At 42.1% G+C, this 22,358-nt stretch overlaps 1 protein-coding gene across 1 annotated transcript in view; it reads left to right on the top strand.

Moving 5' to 3' along the window:
- The first annotated feature begins 11,907 nt into the window (after window positions 1-11,907).
- Window positions 11,908-22,358, top strand: part of CDS1 (CDP-diacylglycerol synthase 1) — a 91,346-nt gene continuing 80,895 nt past the window's right edge. The window contains exon 1 of the mRNA XM_058296198.2: window positions 11,908-12,153. Within this exon, the coding sequence (XP_058152181.1) occupies window positions 12,034-12,153 (120 nt within the window). The 5' untranslated portion in view covers window positions 11,908-12,033. The remainder of the gene's footprint in view (window positions 12,154-22,358) is intronic.

Below are 22,358 nucleotides of genomic sequence, written 5' to 3'. Positions count from 1 at the left end.
GAAACCATGGAGTTAAGAAGATAGTGTGGTATGATATATATTTAAGATACTGCAAGAGAAAAACATCCAGCCAAGAATCTTATATCCAGCAAGATTGTCTTTCAAAAAATGAGGGCAAGTTTAGAATATTCACAGATAAACAGAAACTAAGATAATTTATAACAAAAAGACTAGTCTTGCAGGAAATACTAAAGGGTGTGCTACAATCTGTAAAGAAAAGACAGGAAAGAGAGGCTTGGAAGTGAGGCTAGAAATGAAGATTATATTAGTAAAAATAACTCAAAGTATAAAAAGAATGGTGAAAATAAAATAAGACAGATAAAACCCAAAGGTCAAAATGGGTGAAATAAGAACAGCCTTTCCAGTAATAACATTAATGGATTAAACTTCGCAATCAAAAGGTACAGACTGGCAGAATGGATAAGAAATTATGAGCCATCTTTTTGCTGTCTGCAAGAGACTCACCTTAGACCCAAGGAAACCAATAGATTGAATGTTAAAGGCTGGAAAAAGATATTACACACATGCAGTAACAAAAAAACAAACAAACAAACAAACAAAAAGCCAGAGTAGCTTGACTTATATCAGGTGAAAGAGACTTTGAAAAACACTAGTAATGCACAATCTGAGGAGGAAGTCAGGAAAAAAATTACATTTACAATAGCGACTAAAATAAACAAATATTTAGGAATAAATCTAACAAGGATGTAAAGCACTTGTATTCAGAAAACTACAATGCATTGTTTAAATAATATAAAATGAAGACCTAAATAACTGGAAGAACATTCCATGCTCACAGATTGGAAGACTAAATATCATTAATATGTCAATGCTACTCAAGTTAATAAACAGATTCAATGCAATCCCTATAAAAAGTCCACCAGCATTTTTTTTAATTGAAAACATGATTATCAAATTTATTTGGAAGGATAAGGGGTCCTGAATAGCCAGAAACATTGTAAAAAGGAAAAGCAAAGTTGGATGACTCTCACTTCTGGACTTTAAATCTTATTACCTAGCTACAGAAGTAAAAACAGCATGGTACTGGCATAAAAAACAGACACATAGGCCAATGTAACTGAATTGATGGTTCAAAACAGACCCTCATATCTGCAGTCAGGTGATTTTTGACAAGCCTGTCAAACCTACCCAGCTCAGGTAAAACAGTCCATTCAACAAATGGTGCTGGGAGAACTGGATATCCATACTCAAAAGACAGAAAGAGGACCCCTATCTCCATCTTTTACAAAACTTAACTTAAAATAGATCAAAAACCTAAATATAAAAGCAAGACTCATAAAATTCCTAGAAGAAAATGTAGGAAAATATCTTCAAGGCCTGGTGGTAGGTGGTGGTGGATTCTTAAAGGAGATAAGAGGAGGCCTGAGAAGGACTACTGATGCTTAATGTATGCAGAAGTTTTAAGTAACTTTACTGTAAATGTGTGAAAATATATAGAGTCAATGGTAACATGTTATAGTGAGTAACAGCTGGTTTATAAATGGGAATGTGGCCAGAAAAGGTAGTCTAAGATGTAAATGTCAATTTAAAGAAAACTAGAGAATGAATAATCTAGGGACTGAATAACAGAGTAAACCAAGAGGTGGATGAGAATTGTGGTTAATAATACAGATGCAAGAATGTCTGTTGTGAGTTAGAGCAGATGTACATCACTATTGCAGGGTGCTGGAATTTTAGAAGCATAGGAAAAATACAGCTGGAGTGACTTACGGACAGTGGTTGACAGCAACATTCTAATATTCATGCATCTATGTTAAACATGTACTGTGTTGATAATGGGGGAATGTGGAAATAGTGTGCCAGATGTATGCTATGGACCATGGTTAGTGGTAATAGCCTGATGATATTATCTCACAATTTGTAACAAGTGTTCTACCATGATGTGGTGTGTTGATGGAGGGTTGTTATATGGGAATTCTGCACATGAGTATGGTCGTTTTGTAAGTTAACAACTTCTGTATTAAAAATATATTTAAAATAATAGTAGGGTGGATTGGGGGAAAATACACCAAATGTAAGATATATCATTTGTTGAAAATGTTTCACAACAATGCAAGGTATTGGTGGTAGGGGGAGGTCTAATAACCCTGTATGATGATATGCATGTTTGTTTTGTAAGTTCACTTTTACTATTCACTTATTATGTATGTTTATATATGAGTGATATACTTCAATAAAATTTTTAAATGAAAAAAATGGTAGGAAAATTTCATGGTGCATTTGTTGCTTCTTCCCACACAGTCTCCCAGGCTCAGAGTAGAACCAGCCTGTACTCCTAGAGTGGTCCTTGGCCTTGACTCCAGAATGAGCAGAGTAACCTTTGTGCACATACTAGGGTGCATGTCTCTAGCATTCTGTCTGGTGGCAGCCTGAAAGACTGAAACAGTGTTGGAAACTGAGGCACAGTGGCCTCACAAGGAGAGATGTGCTGTCTCCATGTTAGTGCTGTCTCCATGGCTACGCTTGCAACCTAAGGAATGTGGTAATTAAGAGTTCCTGGCAAATGGGATGAAGCTGGTAAAGGCTGAAAGAAAAGATGAGCACATACCTTTTGTAGTGAATAGAACACTTAGACTTTGTACCTTGAGATAAGATTTTTTAAAATTCCTTAGACTATGGTTAACGCTGCTTGATGTCATGTAGGCTACGTGTTCCTGCTTATTGTCACATAGGCTACGTGTTCCTGCTTGTTGTCACGTACCCTGGGGTATATAGAGAGCCCCTTGTAAAAATAAAGTTGTCTGAGGAGTTACTACTCGCAGACCCCCTGATCCCAGCTCTCTTGCTCGTTCCTTCCCCCTTTTCTCTTTCTTTCATTCCCGATACCCTTCGGGTCCAAATCTCCAACAAAACAGTACACTCATAACAGACTTGCCATCCAGAACTTGCCCTACTTGTAGAGGTAGTTCACAGAGCAGTTAGAGTGCTGTGGAATAACAGTCAAATCACAGTTGCCAGCAAAATTGTGCCAGCTGTGGGACTCACAGTGAAGCACTCAGTACAGGGCAGAAGCACTATTTACTAGAGGAAAAGAGACGTTTAGATCTGTGTAAATGGTGGAATTCCTAGGGCCCAGTGTGCATGCTCAGGACAAGAGGTGTACACACTGAAACCTGAGGAAGACCTTGCACTTTTGCCTTGAGCTTGTCTTTAAATTCAGCTTAGACATTTGCACAGGCCACGCCAAGAGAGGTGTTTTCCTTCCTTCCTTTTCTCCCTCTCTTCCTCCCTCCCTCTTTCTTTCCTTCCTTTCTTCCTTCTTTCCTGCCTTCCTTCCTTCCTTTCTTTCTGCTAGCTCTTGGCAATCAAGGAAATCTCTGTCATAATACTATCAGGATACAGGCTTAAAAAACAGCCCATTTGACTAAATTCCAATGTTGATACATTAAAATACCAAAATATTTGGTGCGCAAGACAAAGAAACAAGAAACATTGACTCAAACATAGGAATAAGACAAAATGTCAGAAACCATCAGTGAAAAGGACAAGACCTTGAACATATCTGACAAAGACTTTGAAAAATATTGTCCTAATTGTTCAAAGAGCTAAAGGAAAACAAGGACAAAGAAGTAAAGGAAATCAGGAAAATGATAGATAAACAAAAACAGAATATCAATAGAGAGATAGAAATCATAAAAAAGAAACCAAACAGAGCTGAAGAACACAGTAACAGAAACAAAAAATCTAGAGGGGTTCAATAGCAGATTAGAACTTGAAGAAGAAATAATCAGTGAGGTTAGAGACAACAGAAAATATTGAGGGAAACGGACTTTGGCCCAGTGATTAGGGCGTCCGTCTACCATATGGGAGGTCCGCGGTTCAAACCCCGGGCCTCCTTGACCCGTGTGGAGCTGGCCATGTGCAGTGCTGATGCGCGCAAGGAGTGCCGTGCCACGCAAAGGTGACCCCCGCGTGGGGGAGCCCCACGCGCAAGGAGTGCGCCCATGAGGAGAGCCGCCCAGCGTGAAAAGAAAGTGCAGCCTGCCCAGGAATGGCGCCCCCACACTTCCCGTGCCGCTGACGACAACAGAAGTGGACAAAGAAACAAGACGCAGCGAAAAGACACCAAGAACAGACAACCGGGGGGGGGGGGGGAATTAAATAAATAAATAAAATCTTTAAAAAAAAAAAAAAGAAAATATTGAGTCTGAGAAGCAGAAAGAAAAAAGAAGTTAGAAAAATGAAAAGAGCCTGAGAGACCAGTGGGACATCGTCAAATGTACCAATAAAAGCATAATGGGGGACAGATGTTGGACATTATATATCCTGCCAAAACCCACTGAACGTACTGGGGGAGAGTGTAAACTACAATGTAAACTATAATCCATGTGGTGCAGTAATGCTCCAAAATGTATTCACCAAGTGCAATGAATGTGCCACAATGAAGAAAGAGGTTGTTGATATGGGAGGAGTGGGTGGGTGGGGTGAGGGGTATGTAGGAATCTCTTACATTTTTTAATATAACATTTTTTGTGATCTATGCATCTTAAAAAAAACAAAGACAATTTAAGAGAAAAAGAAAAAGAAAAGGAAAAAAAAAAAAAGTATTATGGGAGCCCCAGGAGAAAAAGAGAGAAAGAAGCAGAGAGAATATTCAAAAAAATATTGGCCAAAAACTTCCCAAATTTAATGAAAGACATGAATATACACACCTGACAAGCTCAGTGAACTTCAATTAGGATAAACACAAGTAGATATTCACTAAGGCACATCATAGTCAAACTGTCGCATGCAAGAGTCAAAGAGAATTCTGAAAGATACAAGAGAGAAGCAATGAATTATTTATAAGGGAGCCTCAAGAAGATTAAGTGCCAGTTTCTCATCAGAAACCATGAAGGCAAGAAGGTAGCAGGATCACATATTAAATGTGCTAAAAGAAAAAAAAGTTCCAAGCAAGAATCAAATGTCTGGCAAAACTATATTTCAGAAATGAGAGAGAGATTAAGACATTCCCAGATTTAAAAAAACTGAGGGAGTTTATCATCACTAGATTTGGCAATTAAGAAATGCCAAAGGGAGTACTTCAGGTTGAAGGGAAAGGCCATTACACAGTAGATCAAAGGTACATGAAGAAAAAATATCTTAAAGTAATTACATGTGTAAATAGAAATACCAGTACTATTGTAGTTTACATTTGTAGCTCCAATTTTTACTTTTTTACAGGACCTGAAATACAAAAAGCATAAAAAGTAATGATAAACCTATGGTTTTGGACACTTAAAGTATAAAAATGTAATTTGTGACAAGAACAACATAAAGGTGGTGTGAAGGAGTATTGAACATGGTTTGTGTATGCTATTGACGTTAAATTGCTATCAAATCAAAATCTATTGTTATAATTAGGTTGATATCAAATCAAACCATATTGTTATAGATTTAGGATGTTAAAGTTAAACCCTGTGGTAATCACAGAAAAGATCTGAAAAATATACACCGAAGGAAGTGGGAAGGGATTTTAGAGGGTCCACTACAAAAATCAACTAAATATGAAAGAAAGGAGAAATGGATGAATTGTGGGACAAGAAAGGTATAAGAGTCACAAAACCAAATAATAAAATGGCAGAGAAAAGTCCTGAATTGTCGCCTGAAAAGATGCACAACATCATTTGCGGTCACCCCTCGGGCTGAAGTGTGGTTTGCTGGCCTGGCAGGGGAGCGGCCGCGGTAGGCCTAATTCCGCTGCCCCCATAATAGGGTGGTTGGTCGGGCCCACCGCCACCCCTGAAGGAAGCTCGGCATGGGCGCAGAGTGCCCTTGGGTCTCCCCTTCTTGGCAGCCATGCTTCCGCGGCCGCCCCTCCTCCCAGATGGCGCCACCCGATGCCTTGTGGGGCGGCACCCTTCTTCTTCCTTCTCCCTGCGCAGGCGCAGGGCAGAAAATTCCAGTCTGCCCTTTTCCCCTCCCCTGACAGCAGCAACAGCCAGGCGTGGGCGGAGAAATCCAGCCCGCCCTTTTCCCCTCCCCCGACAGCAGCAACAGCCAGGTGTGGGCGGAAAAATCCAGCCCGCCCTTTTCCCTTCCCCCGACAGCAGCAACAGCCAGGCGTGGGCGGGAAACTCAAGTCTGCCCTCCACCCCAGCAACAGCAGCCACCAATCCCTAAACCCTGCCCCTTCCCCCAGCAACAGCAACAGCCAATCCCTAACCACCACCCCTCCCCCGTCCGGTACCGCCCACTGACCTTTCGCCGGCAACCAATCAGAACAGGGCGTGGCTTTGACCAATCAGCCTTCCCCAGCCCCTATAAAACTGTTGCCTCTCCCTCAGTAAAGTGGACTTGCGTGTTTACCTTGTCTCCGCGGTAGTTCTTCTGCCGTGCGCCCTCCAGTCCTGAGAGCCCCCGACAAGGGCCTGGCCTCCCTTGTCCCCAGTTTGTCGCCTGCTTCTCCGGGCGACCCCTTCGTCGCCTGCTTCTCCGGGCGACCCCTTTGTCGCCGGCTTCGCCGGGCGACCCCATCAGCCGAACCGCGCAACCCCTTGTGAGACCGATCCCTCGTCTGCTGCCGGACCGACCCCTCGTCCCAAGTGGGACCGACCCCTCGTCCCAAGCGGGACCAACCCCTCGTCCAGAGCTGGACCGACCCCTCGTCCGCAGCCAGACCCCACCTCTACCGACCGAGCAAGCCGCCGCAATCATTAGAAATTAGAGCAATGTAAATCAAAACTACAATGAGAGATCACTTCTTATTTGCTAGAATGGCTATTTGAAAAACAAGACAAAACAAACCAAAAACACGATAACTAGTACTGGTGAGGTTGCAGAGAAATAGTAACCCTAGCACATTGCTATGTGAATGTAAAATGGTGCAGCCACTGTGGAAAACAGTTTGACAACTTCTTAAAAAGTGAAACATAGATCTGCCATATGATCTGGGCATCTCACTTTTAGGTGTATACCCAAAAGAATTGAAAGGGATTCAGGTAGGTATTTGTACCCCAATGATCTTGGCAGAATTATTCAAAATAACCTAAAGGTGGAAGCAACCCAAGTGTCCATCAACAGATGAATGGATAAACAAAATGGATATACAGACAATGGAATGTAACTCAACCATGTAAAGGAATGAAATTCTGATACATGCAACAATATGGATGAAACTTGAAGATATATGCTGTGTTTATTTTTTTTTCCTCTTATCTACTTTATTTTGTATTTATTATGTGTTTTGCAGTATACATCTTTTTTTATTCATTTTTTTAAAATATTACATTCAAAAAATATGAGGTCCCATTCAACCCCACCGCCCCCACCCCACCACTCCCCCCACAGCAACACTCACTCCCATCATCATGACACATCCATTGCATTTGGTAAGTACATCTCTGGGCATCACTGCACCTCATGGTCAATGGTCCACATCATAGTCCATACTCTCCCACGTTCCATCCAGTGGGCCCTGGAAGGATCTACAATGTCCGGTAATTGTCCCTGAAGCACCACCCAGGGCAACTCCAAGTCCCGAAAACGTCTCCACTTCTCATCTCTTCCTCCCATTCCCCGCACCCAGCAGCCACCATGGCCACTTTTCCCACACCAATGCCACATTTTCTCTGTGGCTCTTGGATTGGTTGTGTCCATTGCACATCTATGTCAAGAGGGGGCTTAGATTCCACATGGATACTGGATGCAATCCTCCTGCTTTCAGTTGTAGGCACTCTAGGCTCCATGGTGTGGTGGTTGACATTCTTCAACTCCATGTTAGCTGAGGGGGTAAGTCCAATAAATCAGAGTGTAAGAGTTGAAGACTGTTGAGGCTCAGGGCCTGGCTATCATATTGTCAGTCCAGAGATTCAAATCCCCTAGATATATCTTAAACCCCAGCACCAACTACAATTCCAGTAAAGTAGCATGAAAGTCTTGTGAAAAGAGATCCCATCTGAGTCCAGTTCTATCACACAGAAACACCAGCTCCAAAGAAGGCATATGCTGTGTTTAATAAGTGAAACAAAAGAACAAATATTGTGTCATCTCATTTATATGAAATAATTAGAATAAACAAATTCATAGAGGCACAGAGTTGGGTATAGTTTACCAGGGACAGAGGGAGGGGGAATAGGAAGTTAACACATAATGGTGCAGGGTATCTGCTTGGGGTGATGGAAAATTTTTGGTAATGGATGGTAGTGAGGGTAGCATATCATTGTGAATGTGATTAATTCCACTGAATTATATTCTTGGGAATGGTTGAGATGGAAAATTTTATGTTGTATATATGCTTCCACAATTAATTTTAAAAGAAACCTAAAGAGACAAAGACAATTAAATGCAATAATGATCCTGGACTGGATCTAATAGTGGAGGAGAAAATGCTCAAAATGACAATTGCAAAAAGTGGAATATAGACTTTATATCAATGTTAAATTTCTTGAACTTGATAACTGTACTTAATGAAGCTACACAAGTGCAGTGGTTTGAAACTGTATGTGTCCCCAGAAAACCATGTTCTTAAAATTAATAAATTCCTGTGGGTGTGGGCCCATTGTAAATAGGATTTTTTGAAGAGGTAACTTCAGTTAAGGTGTGACCCACCTTATTCGGGATGCGTCTTAATCATCTTACTGGAGTCCTTTATAAATGGGATAAATACAAAGAGAGAAAGCCATGGAAGCAAGAAGCTGAAAGCAATGAAACCCAGAAAAGAAAGGACATGTCAGCAGATGCTGTAATGTGCTTTGCTAGGTGGCAGAGGACCCAAGGATCACTAGCAGCCAGTCTTCGGGAAGACAGCATTACCTTGATGATGCCTTGATTTGGACATTTTCCTCAGCCTCAAACTGTAAATCCCCATTGCTAAAAGTCAGCTCATTTCATGGTATCTGCTTTCAGCTGCCTAGCAAACCAAAACAACAGTAAATATCCCTTTTTAAGGAAACATTTAAGGAGTATTAAGTGTCCAAGGAGCATAATGTATGTAATCTACTCTCACATGTTAAAAAATGATAGATAGATAGATAGATAGATAGATAGATAGATAGATAGATAGATAGATAGATAAATTATGATATAACAAATGTGCCAAATCAGTAAAAGTTAGTAACTCTGGGTACCTGGTAGGGGGTATAATAGAGTTCTCCTTATTGGTTTTAGATTATTTATGCAACTGTCCTGTAAGTTGAAAATCATTTCAAAATAAAAAGTTTAAAACAATCTTCACATCTTTACACCCTACAACATAGTTACTTGTATTACCCTAATTAACTGAGATACAGAGGTTATGTGAGTTGCCTGAGGTCCAGGGTAGAAAGGAGCCTGACACGGAGCAGGGTACAGCTCTATCCATAGAAGCCAATGCCAGTTTGGCACTTTTAAGTCCCTAAATAAATACTTGTCAGATGAACAAATGAATGAATTACAAATGAATGTTACACACCACAACATGAAGGTTGTGGTGGAAAATGTGTGATTTTAATTTCTTTCTCTCTGTATTTTCCAAGTTTTCTTCAATCATCATACAATCCATGTATCCCAAAGAAAAATAAACCTTATTTTAAAAGGAAAAAAAAATCACTCTCTTTCCCGAGATATTCTATACCTCTTCTTCACCAAAATTATTGGATATACAGGGGTGGAGAAAGACACTGCAGTAAGGACTTGGGCCGTGAAGATGAATAAACTGTTGTTCCTGCTGTATGGGATCAGTTTACTGAGTAGTAGTCTCTTGACTACTGGGTGTAACTACAATAAAGACAACTATAAAGGCAACTACTAAAACACAGAAACCAGACAATGCTAAAGGAAGGGTGAGGTAAGGTGATAAAAACTGCTCAATTTTGGCACTCTTTGCATGGGTCATCTTTTTCCTTGGTTAGGAATGCTACTTTTTCTGTCCTGCACTGCTGTCCTCTGTTGTCGCCTCTTGCCACTCCTCCTATCCTTTGATCTTCTGCAGCTAAGGGAGAAGGAAGTCAAAGAAGCTGTGGGTTGACTGAGGGAAAGGGAAGGAGGAAACCTTGCCATGCTAGGTCCACTTTTGGATTCTGATAAATAGAGAAAAGGAAGGACTGGATTCTGATAAAGTGAGGCTTCAGTTGTAGAATCATGTGTGAACTGGAAGGGACCAAAGATGTCATCCTACTTATATCTATTTTATAGTTGGAGAAATTGAGGCTTAATGATTCACCCAAGGCTGCATAGCCAATTAGTGACATAGATAGGACTAGAACTCAGGCTTCTGGACTTCCAGGAGGGAGTGGAGCACTTCTAATGCCCCTTTCTCTGGATGGGGTGCAGTGAGGAGCCAGAGAACATCTCACTATTGCCTTCATTATCCTCCTCAACCTCATCTCCATGACAACCAGGCAGTCCTTCATTTCTGGTCCTCCAAAGAAATTTTCCTTAAGGAAAACCACACCAAATTCATCACTCAGAGAACTTATTTCCATGGCTTTGGTTATTTTTGTTTGTTTTCTCCTACGACTGCTCAATTTCACTACCTCTTTTTAAAAATGTGGAGACCCAAACTGAGCCTAGCGCTTTAAAGGGTTGTTTGGTGAGGTCAGATTATGTCCTAGTGCTCAGCCCTTCAAGGCATCCTGCCTTGACTTTTGGTTTTTGCTTGTTTTGATAATTTTCAGAATGACAAGATTAACTTATTTTCATGGTGTCTGCAACGACCTTGAGAAATTCGTACTGCTGATTTAGTTCTAGAAGGGTAGAAATATAATCTATTTATTTCCTGAAAATTGTCCTGTTTGTGTGAAGGCCTGCCTCCTCCCCCAAATCCCTTTTGTCAGCTTGTCAGTACTGTAATGGCCAGGTGGCCGGGACATGTCGAGAAAGCTAATTACCCTCTAACAGGATTTGAAACAGCATCAATGCGGATCTAGTGCCCTTCCAGTTCTGAGCTTGAGCAGCCCCAGGTTCACGCCTGCTCAGGACTAAGCTGGTTAGCATCTGCACCCCAGGGCGTGGGACCCTAGGCGGTGGATTTGGTGAAATTCAATACTCCGTTGCTCCGAGAGCGCCTCGGTTCGTGATGGTAACCGTGGCCAACCCTTCGGGACGCCCAATGAGGCAAAAGCATCTCTTATTCTTAAAATAACACGGGGCTGGAATGTGTCGGAGCTAACAAGCCCGTCCTGCCAGACGAGTTTCTGCTTCTGGACGCCTCTGACCTCCCACGCGCCCCAGTGCGTCGAGCCGCTGTGGCGGTGAAGTCATTTGAAGGGGTAGGTTGGGTGTCGTCAACGTATCTCAGGCGACTGCGAGTCCTTCCAGGCCTCCCAGTAACTCGGTCGAGTTTCCAAGTTCCCGTTCACTCCCAAACTCCGTGCCCTTCCCTCTTCCACCTCCGGGCTCCTCCCCCCGTCCTCCCGCCCGCACCTGGCCCACCTGGGCGGGCGGCGCCCACCTGAGCGCGCCCCGGGAAGGGGGCGGGTCGTGGGCGGGGCCTCCGACGTCAGGCCTCCGGGCGGGAGGCGGGGCTGCGGGCGCCGCAGTGCAGCGCGGCGGGGCGGGGCGGGGCGGGGCGGGGCCTGCGGCGCGTGACCCGCTGCGGGAGGCTGGACCGCGGGCGAGGTGCAGGGGTGCGGGGACCTGCCGCGGACCCGGGCCGGCTCCGGGAGGCGGGGCGGGGAGTGGCCGGGGCCGAGGCGGCGCGCGCCCCGCGAAGCGCCACGGCGGGTCGCGCTTCCTCCTTCCCCGCCCGCGCCCACCTGGGCCTCTGCGTGGAGACGCGCACCTGGCAACCGGCCGCCGCGCTCCGCCGCGTCCCCTGCCTCTCCGCTCGGGCCGGGCGCCCCGAGCCTGCCCCGCAGCCGGTGGCGGCCCCCCGCGCCCGCCCCGCGCCCTCCGCCGGCGCTCGAGCGCTCGCTCGTTGATGCCGTTTTGGGGGTGACCCCGCGCAGCGGCGGAGGTTCTGACTCCACGGTAGAGGGGTATTAGTGGCCGCGGCTCGGCCGGACCTCGAGTGCGCGGCTGCGGGGTGGCAAGGCGGGCCCGCCAGCGGGCCCCGCGCGCAGCTCGGGTTTCGGGGCGCTGGAGGAGGCCGCCACGGCCACGCGGGAGCGGGAGATGTTGGAGCTGAGGCACCGGGGAGGCTGCCCCGGCCCCGGGGGAGCGGTGGCGCCGCCGCCGCCCCGCGAGGGAGAGGCTGCCGGCGGCGACCACGAAACCGAGAGCACGAGCGACAAAGTAAGTAGACTCGCGAGAGGCGCACACCTCGGCCCGGGTGGGTCCTGGTTTGGGCCGGGACACCTGGAAGCAAGGGTGGGTGGGGCTCACGGAATGTCTGCTGTGGGTGTGGGCCACCTGCTGCGCCTACTTCCCGGCCTGCCTTTTCTTTTCTCCCTCCTTACACCGAGTGGGGTCGAGACCCCGACCCCAGTGATGCTGCGTTTCCCAGGATGACCGGGACGCCTACCCTGGCTAGCTGGCTGATTCGGTTTGGCTACAGTTAACTTCTTCCCATTCCAGTTCCCCTCCCCGGGGCCCACACTAGAACCAGAATGGAACCTGCCACCTTAGGAGCTGCAGTTTTGTAGTAGCCGCCACCTCGCATCCCTTCTTGGCAGACGGTACTTAGTTAGGACTAAACTTAAGGCACGCACCTTCGCTTCTAACCTGTCATTGGATCCTGACGCTGGAGGCTTGGCTGCACTAGCCTCCGCACCAGCACTTTCGTCTCCTCTCTCCTTTTTCAGTATAACTGGTTTTGGAGATTTGAGAGTATCATACATGTTAGGAGAGTATCATAACACAATTGTTATCTTCAGCTTCGTTTGATTCCACCCACGGCAGTCAGTGCAGTTCTTCTCTCTACCAGTAGATTTCAATTAATCCGACGCGTTAATTCATGAGGATTTTCACTCCCTTTTCTACAGATTATCCTTGCCTCACATTTAAAGATAAGTAGGTGCAATGCTATTTAAATATTATTATATTTAAAGCTAAAAATGAGTCAGATTTCGTGGTTAAATAGAAATAGTGCAAGTAGGAACTTTGGAAAAACACTGTTTAAGAAATTGGGCAATTACCTGAGAAGCTCAAAGCCCTTGAACCACTTCTAGAAACATTCCTTTTTGGAAACAGTTATTGCCATTTGAATTACTGAGGTGAAGTGGATTGTCCAAGGCCGAGTCAGTGGCCTTCTGGAACTAGAACTAGGTTACCTTTCCTTCGGTACCTTTGCGGAGACTTAATGGCAGCTCTGGTTGGAAGGGGTTCCACCTGGAACTTGATGTTGATGAACTTGGTGTAGTAGGGACACATCATATAATATGCATAAAATAAACTTTTAACAGTGATTTTAGACCTGAAACTTTAGAATCAATGGAATGACAGCCTCTTTTTTTTTTTTTTTTTTACCCTCTTTTGGTAGTGGGTGGAATAAAGTGAGAGTCTGCTAGAACGTGTGTGTCAAGGAATTATACAAAATATAACCATTTCAGCTACTGAAAGTTGAAGTTACAGAGCTAGAAACAGTGGGCCAAAAATAGTCTTTGTGAAAACTGCCTTGGAAACTAGACCCAAAATAGAATTAATTAGGTTGGGTTTTGCTTTGTTTTAGTCCTGGTGTAGTTTAGATTCAAGGAAACACCAGCTACCCCATGTTGACTTCCTTCACTAAAAGAAGCTTAACAAGGTGTAATTAAGAGAAAACATGTTCAGGAAGCCATGCATCAAATGCCTTTTAAGTTAAGCTTGCTTTTTAACACTCTAATGTATGTAAAATTGAAACTGCTTATAGAATTGAACTCATTCAAGCTATTGTTTCTTAGCTGTCTGTGACTGGGCTACCTCATATAATACCTATTATGTATTTATAAACACTGTATTATTGGCTTTCATTAATACATATTCAGCTGGGTGCTGTTTTCTGAGAGTAGGCTTTGCGATACATAGTCTGTTTTAAGATTTCTTAGACAATGAAGAACAAATTCAACATGTGTCTAAAATATTGCTGGGCTTTTATCATAAAGCTCTCCTGATTTGGCAAGCTGTAAGATGTTGAACTCTCTCCTCTGTCCTTTCTTTGCAGGGTGTGTATTTGAATGCATCTGTTTTTCCAGGTCAAGTGCTATTTTAAAATCAGTTTGCACATTGGAGGCTGGTTAATATTTAGTCCATTTAATCTCTTAATTGTCTTCCCTGTTCAAGTTGCAGAAAAGGCAAAACTCTAGGGGAATTAGTGAACGAAATGGAGGACGTATATTATATTCTGCTATTATAGTACACTCCCATGCATTGCCATTTTCTAGTCTTTAATAATAGTATTATTAACATGACATTCCCATTGTTCAGGATCTGGAGACTTATACCGAGAGCAGGCTCCAACTCCAGAGAATTAGCAATTGAAAAAATTGCTTCTTACCTGCAGGGGAATGTTTCTGGTTGTTAGATGCTAGAGTGGTACTTGAAAAATGACAGGGACCACCCCCTCAAGGAACACAACCGGAGACATGTGAGTTAGATTTATTAGAAGTTTGGATAAGGCTCATTGTTAGCATAACAGGCCTGGTTGGATTCTACATGGAGGCAACAGGAAAGCTTTAAAGGGGAGGTGAGAATTGAGCTTGGAATTGAGATGTATGGGGACTCACCAGGTAGATAAGTGTTGGGGGAGGGCCTTGCAGCAAAGGGCTTGTGGAACTGTTTCTTGAGTTGGCATTCTAGGCATGGTAAACTAAAAAAGTTTGTTCTTGCTGGAGCATCAATAAGCTGGTTTAGGTTTGGGAGGTAGGGTTGGGAACCTGAGAGACTTGTGAAGGAGGTTAGGATTTATTCCCTGGGATCTGGAAACCACTGGAAAGTTTTTATAGAGGCATTAGTTTATCACTTTGATAAAGGTATGGAGAATGTATGGGTAGGGATAGAGACCTGCTGCAAAGAAACCAAATGGGAAGGTATTGCAAATGCTATAGATAGGAAATGATGAGGGCTTGTAGTAAGTGCAGTAGGGGCTGGGGGTGTGGGGGTAGAAAAGGGGCTAATAAAAGAAGGTCCTGCTGGGGGACAGAGTTTGACCCATTACTTAAGAAACATTTAGAAAGAAGCCAAGGTAATAGGGCAGTTTTGCAGGTTAGGCATGAACTTGGGTGGATTGGGTTGGGCAGGGTGTGTCATGCTGTAAATTGGGAGGTTGAAAAAGGGAGCAGTTCAAGGTAGTAAGGGAAGCTTAAGTGAAATGTCAGGGTTGGAGATGTCCATTTTTTATTAAGATTGAGAGTAGGGAGAACTGAAGACAGAGCCCTGGAAGGGGCCTATGTTTACAGGAAGGAAAAGGGGAAGGAATCAAAGAAGGGCCCTGGGAGCTAAAGGAGGAAGGATTGCTTAAATGGTATTGTCGGTAGTATTTAAAAATGAGGACTGAGATGTAGAATACTGAGTTTAGCAAGAGACCTTAATAGAAGCCAGGTTTTAGGTTGAAGAAATTGAGGGGTGAGGTGTTGGTAATGTCAGGAAGTGGCAGTGAATACACCACAGTAACTAGATAGGACAAGAGGAACAAGGGAAGTTTTTTTTTTTCAAGGGAGGGCAGATAGATTTGTTGGAAGGGTGTTGGAGAGAGTGAGAGTGAAGATGGGCAGCCTCTAGGAAAAAAGAAGCTAGGTGTGAATGCAGATGATTTGGGCATCTTAGAAAAGGAAAGAGGGTTGCATGCCCCTTTTATGAGAAAAGAGAGGGAACCCAGGGTAGATAAAGAAACATTTTGCAAAACAGAGGAGAGAAGATAGAAGGGTTTGACTAATGTCAAACCTTACATATATATAAAAATAATAAATTTGATCTAGACTGTGGTTGTTATTGCCCCAAATGACCTGCGGCAAGTGGCAGCAACTGGGACTGAACCCAGGAACAGTCTAGGCTTATTATATTACATCACAACCAAGTGTGACTAGAACATGTTTGAATTGTCATTTTTAGGATGTATGATAAGAAATGACCATGAGGCAACTAATAGAAGTAAGACAATACAAATTTGTCATGTACCAAATTAGCATTATTTCTGTATCATGGTGTCAGTAATAGTCACAATAATTAATGCTTGTAGAGTGATTTCAGACCTCACAGGGTACTTTACTTCTTTCTTCCTTTGCTCCTCCACCACTATCAGTGTCAGGAATATCCATCCCCCTTTAATACCCGAGAATAAGAAAGGCACTGAGCATGAGGTCAGAGGACTTGGAGCGAATGAGGACAGGATTGAAGTGGCTGACAAGCCTAGGTGGGCAGGGAAGTGGACTGCATCCCAAACTGGGCTAATGAAACTCTGAATGGGTGGAGAGGGATTGAACAATTGGCAGTGAAAGCTTAGACCTGAATTGCGAAAAGTAGGAGAGAAGGGAGCACACTTTGAACTTGAGGCCAGTAAATGGGAGCAAAGTGAAAGAGTGGGGTTTCAGATAAGATTCCTGGTGTGCTTGTGCTTGGCACAGCTGCTCCTTTGGAATCGGTCTCCTAGTGTGAAGTGGAGCGGAGAACAAACCCGCAGGTCATTTAACTGCTGTCCTTCCACCGTAGATATCTGCACTTAGGAAAGAGAGAAGCCTTTCTTTCTGAAGTACTCTACTTTTGTATTTGCTAAATAAACTTTCAGTTTTGGAGTAATTTAGATTTACAGAAAAGTTACAAAAAATGTAGAATTTCTACATGCCCTTCAGCCTGTCCCCTAATGTTCACATCTTACATAACCATGGTCCATCTGTCAAACTGAGGAAATTAACATTGGTATAATACTGTTAATTTAATATTAGTAACAGACTACAGACTTTATTCAGATTCCACCAGTTTTTCCACTATACTCTTACTTATCTGGTGTACCACACTGCATGTAGTCTTTAAAAATGCATACTTTATTTTTAACTAAATCTTATTTTGCTTTTGTAAATTATTTCTTCCCTTTGCCACACTTCACTGTGGGTTATCTGGGTAGGTGTAGTGAGCATGTTCTATGTTTTTTTTAAATCTAGCTCTAGGCCATTAATAAAATATTGATATTTGGATCTAGATTTATAGAATTTCACTTAGGCTGCTACTTCCAAATTGTTGATCAATTGTTAAGTCATTATCACCACCTAAATAATTTACCATTGATACAGCTTTCATCATTTGCAGTATATTCATTTTATATAAGATTTTTTCAAATGCTGGTTCCCCAGGTATCACCAACCCAAGCACTGGGCAGGAAGAGCTGAGTTTATGGCTGGCCACGGTGAGGACGCCACTTTGAGTCTCAGAGGGGGAGAGACATGGGGGCATTTTATGGAGAATTCCCAGTTTGGCTTTAAGATGGCTTTCCATCCTGGGTGGGATGTGAGGACTTGATTAGGACTGGAAAAAGGATCATGATGTAAAATTTTAGGATTGGTGGAGACCACAAGGAGAGTATTTTGAGGGAAGGGAGTTTAAAGTGTTTTAGGACAACACTGTTTGATGCTTCCTATTGAAGACTTTAGGGGTCTCCTGGAGTAGCAAAGTTATGGTGATAAAGACAGTGGACTACTAAAGTGATGTTAATGTAGAGAGTAAGCTGTGAAGGGTGAGGGCAGGGGCTAGTTTCCATTTTCTTATACTTAAAGTATGTTATATTTGGGATTTGTAAAGAATATCCTGGTGTTATCACATGAATTTTCACTTACTGTTTATGATCTTGGCTTTAAATAAATTATTTTCTTACTATTTTTTAAAATGTTACTATACGTTGTCATCAACCACATCAAACCTTGGATGTGATTGCAGTGGACTTTTGAATGCAAACAATATTTTGTTTGTCATAAATGTATTAGAGAAGTGTGACAGTTCAAAGTAAATCTCTGGATAATTATCGCATAAAGAAAAATTGTATATACATGTGTAGTATGATTATTCTTTATGTGCTTATACATTTTTGTAAAACAAAGTTTGATATGTTTTTATATGGATGGCACAACTAAACCCAGGGCTTTTGTGTGTTTGTTTCCTTTTAACTTTTCTGAGTTTAGTGATGTTCTTTTTTTAAAAATAAAGGTTTCAATTCAATATAAAGAAAATTGGTCATTAAATTTACAAACATACTTCCCAAGGCTTGGTTTGGCTCTGTACATTCAGTACATGCTTGTTGGGTGCTTATTTAATGCTAGGCTGATTGAATGTCACCTTTCCTTACGACTCTTTGTACTCTTTCTACCTTTGAGAACAGGGGTGGAGCCAGGATTTGCTTGTTGCTCAACAACTAATTGTAGAATATACTAACATTTTGGATTGTGGACTTTGGATGCATGGAATAAAGATAACAGTACCTTGTCAGTGGATTGTAATTTGTGGTTTACAAAATATATATGTATAATGCCAGTTTGAACCTGAAAATACTACTGTTTGAAAACCCAAGTGCTCTGTCCCGGGTGTCACAATGTTGAGAGCTGGGATTTACCCATAATTTTCTGACTAAAAATTTAAAGGAGAAATTAGGTATGTGGTCCTAAATTTATAAAACTAAAACACTGTCTTAGGAAAGTTTTTACTTTGTTTTTTTTTTTTTGTTTTGTTTTGTTTTGTTTTTTTAACTCTGTTACCACTTGTGTGATTTTGACTAATACAGCCTTTCTGGATCTATAAAATGTTGGCATTGGGCTAGAAACTTTAGCTATAAACCTCTAATTCTGAGATTTCAGGCACCTGGATTCAAATCAAACAAAAATGTTTCTAGCATTTCCTTGTTTATTTTATGATTGATGAGAAGAAATCATTTATTTTATTCTATAGCTATTTATGCTTTAATTCATTCAATTGGGAAATGACTTCATATTTTGAACTCCAAAAAAGTAGAGAAACTAATTTCATTAAGGACCAATTGGTGATCAGTCCTGAAGTATCCCAAGGTTATTTATCATTTTAAGTCTTTACTTCTTTTCTTATCCACAAACAGGCAAAGTTATTCACGTCATGTCATTTAATCTTTGTTTAAGACTTTGCCAGAACTAACTACCAAGGCTTTAGCATTTCTTTTAAATATAAAACTGGAACGCACAGGAAAGGAGAAACAAGAGTTCAGTCCAGTGTGAGGATCCTCATACTTAAGGAAATTTAAGGCTGCTTTTTGCAAACAAGGCAGCTAGGGAAGCAGTGTTATTTTCTGCTTCCTGGGTATGGTTGCAATTCCCTTTATTTGTGAAGAACCATGGCCAGCTATTTAAGAGCTTTATGTAAGGCTGATGAAGCCAATCAGATGTCATTATCTGGCTTGTTCAGGTGGGACCAAACCATGTTCATAGTTAAGGCTGGGCTCACTGCCAACTTCTTGTCCCAAGCAGGTCATTTAAAAACTGATGTGGCAACATTTTTATTAGAGAGTTTATAGGTTTACAGAAAAATAATGCATATAATACAGAGTTTCCTTATCCTCCCCTCTTATTAACACCTTGTATTAGTGTGGTACATTTGGTGCAATTGATGAAAGAACATTTTTATAATTGTACTATTAACTATAGTCCTTGGTATATCTACTTATAGTAATTTATATTGCTTTTAATAAATATGGAATCCATACAGAAGGATCTCCAGGTGCCTTTTTGCCCAATCTGTCAGAGGTACTCATAGCTTCAATTTTTATATTTAACATTTCCTTCCTTCTCTTGATAGGTTTACAACATATGTTTATATCCTCAAACTGTATATTGTTTGGTTTTGAAATTTTTCCTAGGTTTTTTTATTATAAATGTTCTTAATAGATAATACAGAAAAATTACAAGGCTAGTGCAATGATCATGAGTATATCCAGCACATAGATTTAACAATTTTAAACATTTTGCCGTATTTTCTTTATTCTGCCCTATATGTATATACAAATATTTTGTTGGTGAGACATTTGAAAATAAGCTGCAAACACCATTGGCATTCTTATAAATAACCGCAATACCATCATCCTGTATTTTTAAAAGTCACTAATTTCCATTCTACAAATACAGTCCATTTTTATAATTTTCCCAGCTGCTTCCAAAATGTCTTTCATAGATCTGCCCCTTCAGCTCATACACTTGCTTTTCCCTCTGAATATGGGGGCAGGGGTGGGCAGAAGAGTTGCAGGCATTATTTCACTTAGCTCTGAAAAGGAGAATTACCTGTTGAGAGCCTAGCATTAATAAGATTGCAGGTAAAATGCAAATTTGTGATGACAGTAATATTTCACATTTAAATAAAACTCCTCAGCTTTTAGTTCTTTTGTATTAACAAACGAACTTTACCTTCAAGGACTTTTACTCCGAATTTGGATTTTTTTAATTGTTAATTTTTTAAAAAGATACTTAGATTACATAAATGTTATATTAAAAATATAGGAGATTCCCATATGCCCCACTCCCTACCCCCCCCTCCCCCAACACTTTCCCACATTAGCAACATCCTTTATTAGTGTGGTACCTTTGTTACAGTGGATGAACACATTCTGGAGCATTGCCACTAAGCGTGGATTATAGTTTACATTGTATACTCTTTCCTGCACAATTTTGTAAGTTATGATGAGATATATAATGACCTGTATCTGGCACTGCAACCTCATTCATGACAATTCCCAAGCCCCCAAAATGCCCCCATATTATACCTGTTTTTCCCCTCCCTCTTCCTCCTCTCAGAACCTCTGGTGACCACTGTTTCCACATCATTGATAAAAGTTCTTCTCTTGCTAGAATCACAATAAGTCTGTAGTAGAATACCAGTAAGTCTCCTCTCCTCTAGCCCCTCATTCATTCCCCAATCCTGAGGATTTGGGGATGGTGATGTCCACTCCACCTCTAATTTAGAGGAGGGCTTAGATCCCATGGGGCTGATGGATGGAACTATCTTGCTTGCAGTTGTAGACTCTCTCTGTTCCTTGGGATGGTCATTATCCATCATCATTTCCTTGTTGCCCTGGGTGAGTCTAATTTCGATTTTAAGACTTACATAAATGAAACCATAAGATGTAATATGATTTTAATGTGAAACAAGGAGAATGATCAGAATAAGCCAAAAATATCAGAAACATTTAAAATCTGGCCTTGAGGTTAAATAGGATTTGAATATTGCAGATAGTGTTTTAGGATGGGGGCGAGGGGGAGGCAAGAACAGAGGGGTTATAGTTTGAGGGAATCAACCTGATAGATTTGGGGACTGTGAGATGAATCAGCCTGATAGATTTGGGACTGTGACATGACCAGTCATTGTTCTCTTAACACACACTCATTGAGCACCTGGTTGAGGTGCAGCCACAGTGGTGGGACTGGTGGGTGGACAGGCATGACTGCGGCAGTGAGGCAGGCTGCTTGAGGGGCATGCAGTTGCTGCACAAACTGTGCTGAGGGGCTCTCTACTAGTTTCTGATAGCTGCTGTAAGAAATCACAATGTAGTGGCTTAAAACAACACAAACTTATTTTCTTACAGTTTTGGAGGTTAAAATTCAAGTATTGGCAGGGTTGTGTTTCTTTGGGAGGCTCTAGGGGAGAATGCATTTCCTTGTCTTTTCCAGCTTTCAGAGGCTGCTCACATTCCTTGGCTCCTGATCCTGTCCTCCAACTTCAAAGTCAGCATTCAAATCTCTCTCATCTCTACTTCCAGTCATCACATCTTTTTTTCATACTCTGATTCTCCTGCCTTCCTCTTTCACTTATAAGTACTCTTGTGATTCCTTTGAGCCTACCTGGGCAATCCAGGATACCCTCCTCATCTCAAGGTCAGTGGTTAGCAACCTGAACTTCATCTGCTGCTTTAATTCTTCCCTTGTAAGATAACTTATTTACAAGTTCCAGGATTAAGACTTGGACATCTTGGTGGGGGGGGGGGGGAGGATTCGGGGGGGAAAAGGTGTTAATTCTGCCTATGGCAGGCTCCCTAAGAAAGGTTTTCTAGAAAAAATGATATCTAAACTGAGATGCTAAGTATAAATAGGCACTAGCCAAGCAAAGCCAGGCTGGAGAAGAGAGACTATTACAGATAGAATGAATTTTGAGAGGTTAAGACTATGGACAGTCCTGGGAGTGAAGAAAGTTCAGTTCTGCATAGCATGGAGTGGGACGGTGGGAATGACCAGAGCCATGGCTGGAAAATAAAAGGAGCTGGGGTTTATAAGCCTTGATGGCAAGGTTGGATTTGGTCATAAGCAGTGGGGAGCGACTGAATGGTTTTAAATGGGTTGTAATTGGATTTGCCTTTTAATCAGGCATTGTATGTACATTGGGTTTTCTATTCCTCCAAGGCATTTGGTCCCATTGTATATTCTAAGGCCTGGTTAGAATTGTATGGTGGTGCACTGCACCATCCAGTCATGGCTTTCTTTCAGTGGTGTCTTAGTTTCCCAGCTATGCTATAACAAATACCACACAATGGGTTGGCCTGAACAACAAGCATTTATTGGCTCACAGTTGTGAGGCTAGAAGAAGTCCAAAAT

This window comes from Dasypus novemcinctus, chromosome 1 (genome assembly GCF_030445035.2).
Source record: "Dasypus novemcinctus isolate mDasNov1 chromosome 1, mDasNov1.1.hap2, whole genome shotgun sequence".
Taxonomy (NCBI): Eukaryota; Metazoa; Chordata; class Mammalia; order Cingulata; family Dasypodidae; genus Dasypus; species Dasypus novemcinctus.
The sequence above is the reverse complement of the archived record's forward strand: the minus strand, read 5'-3'. Positions and strand labels throughout refer to the sequence as shown.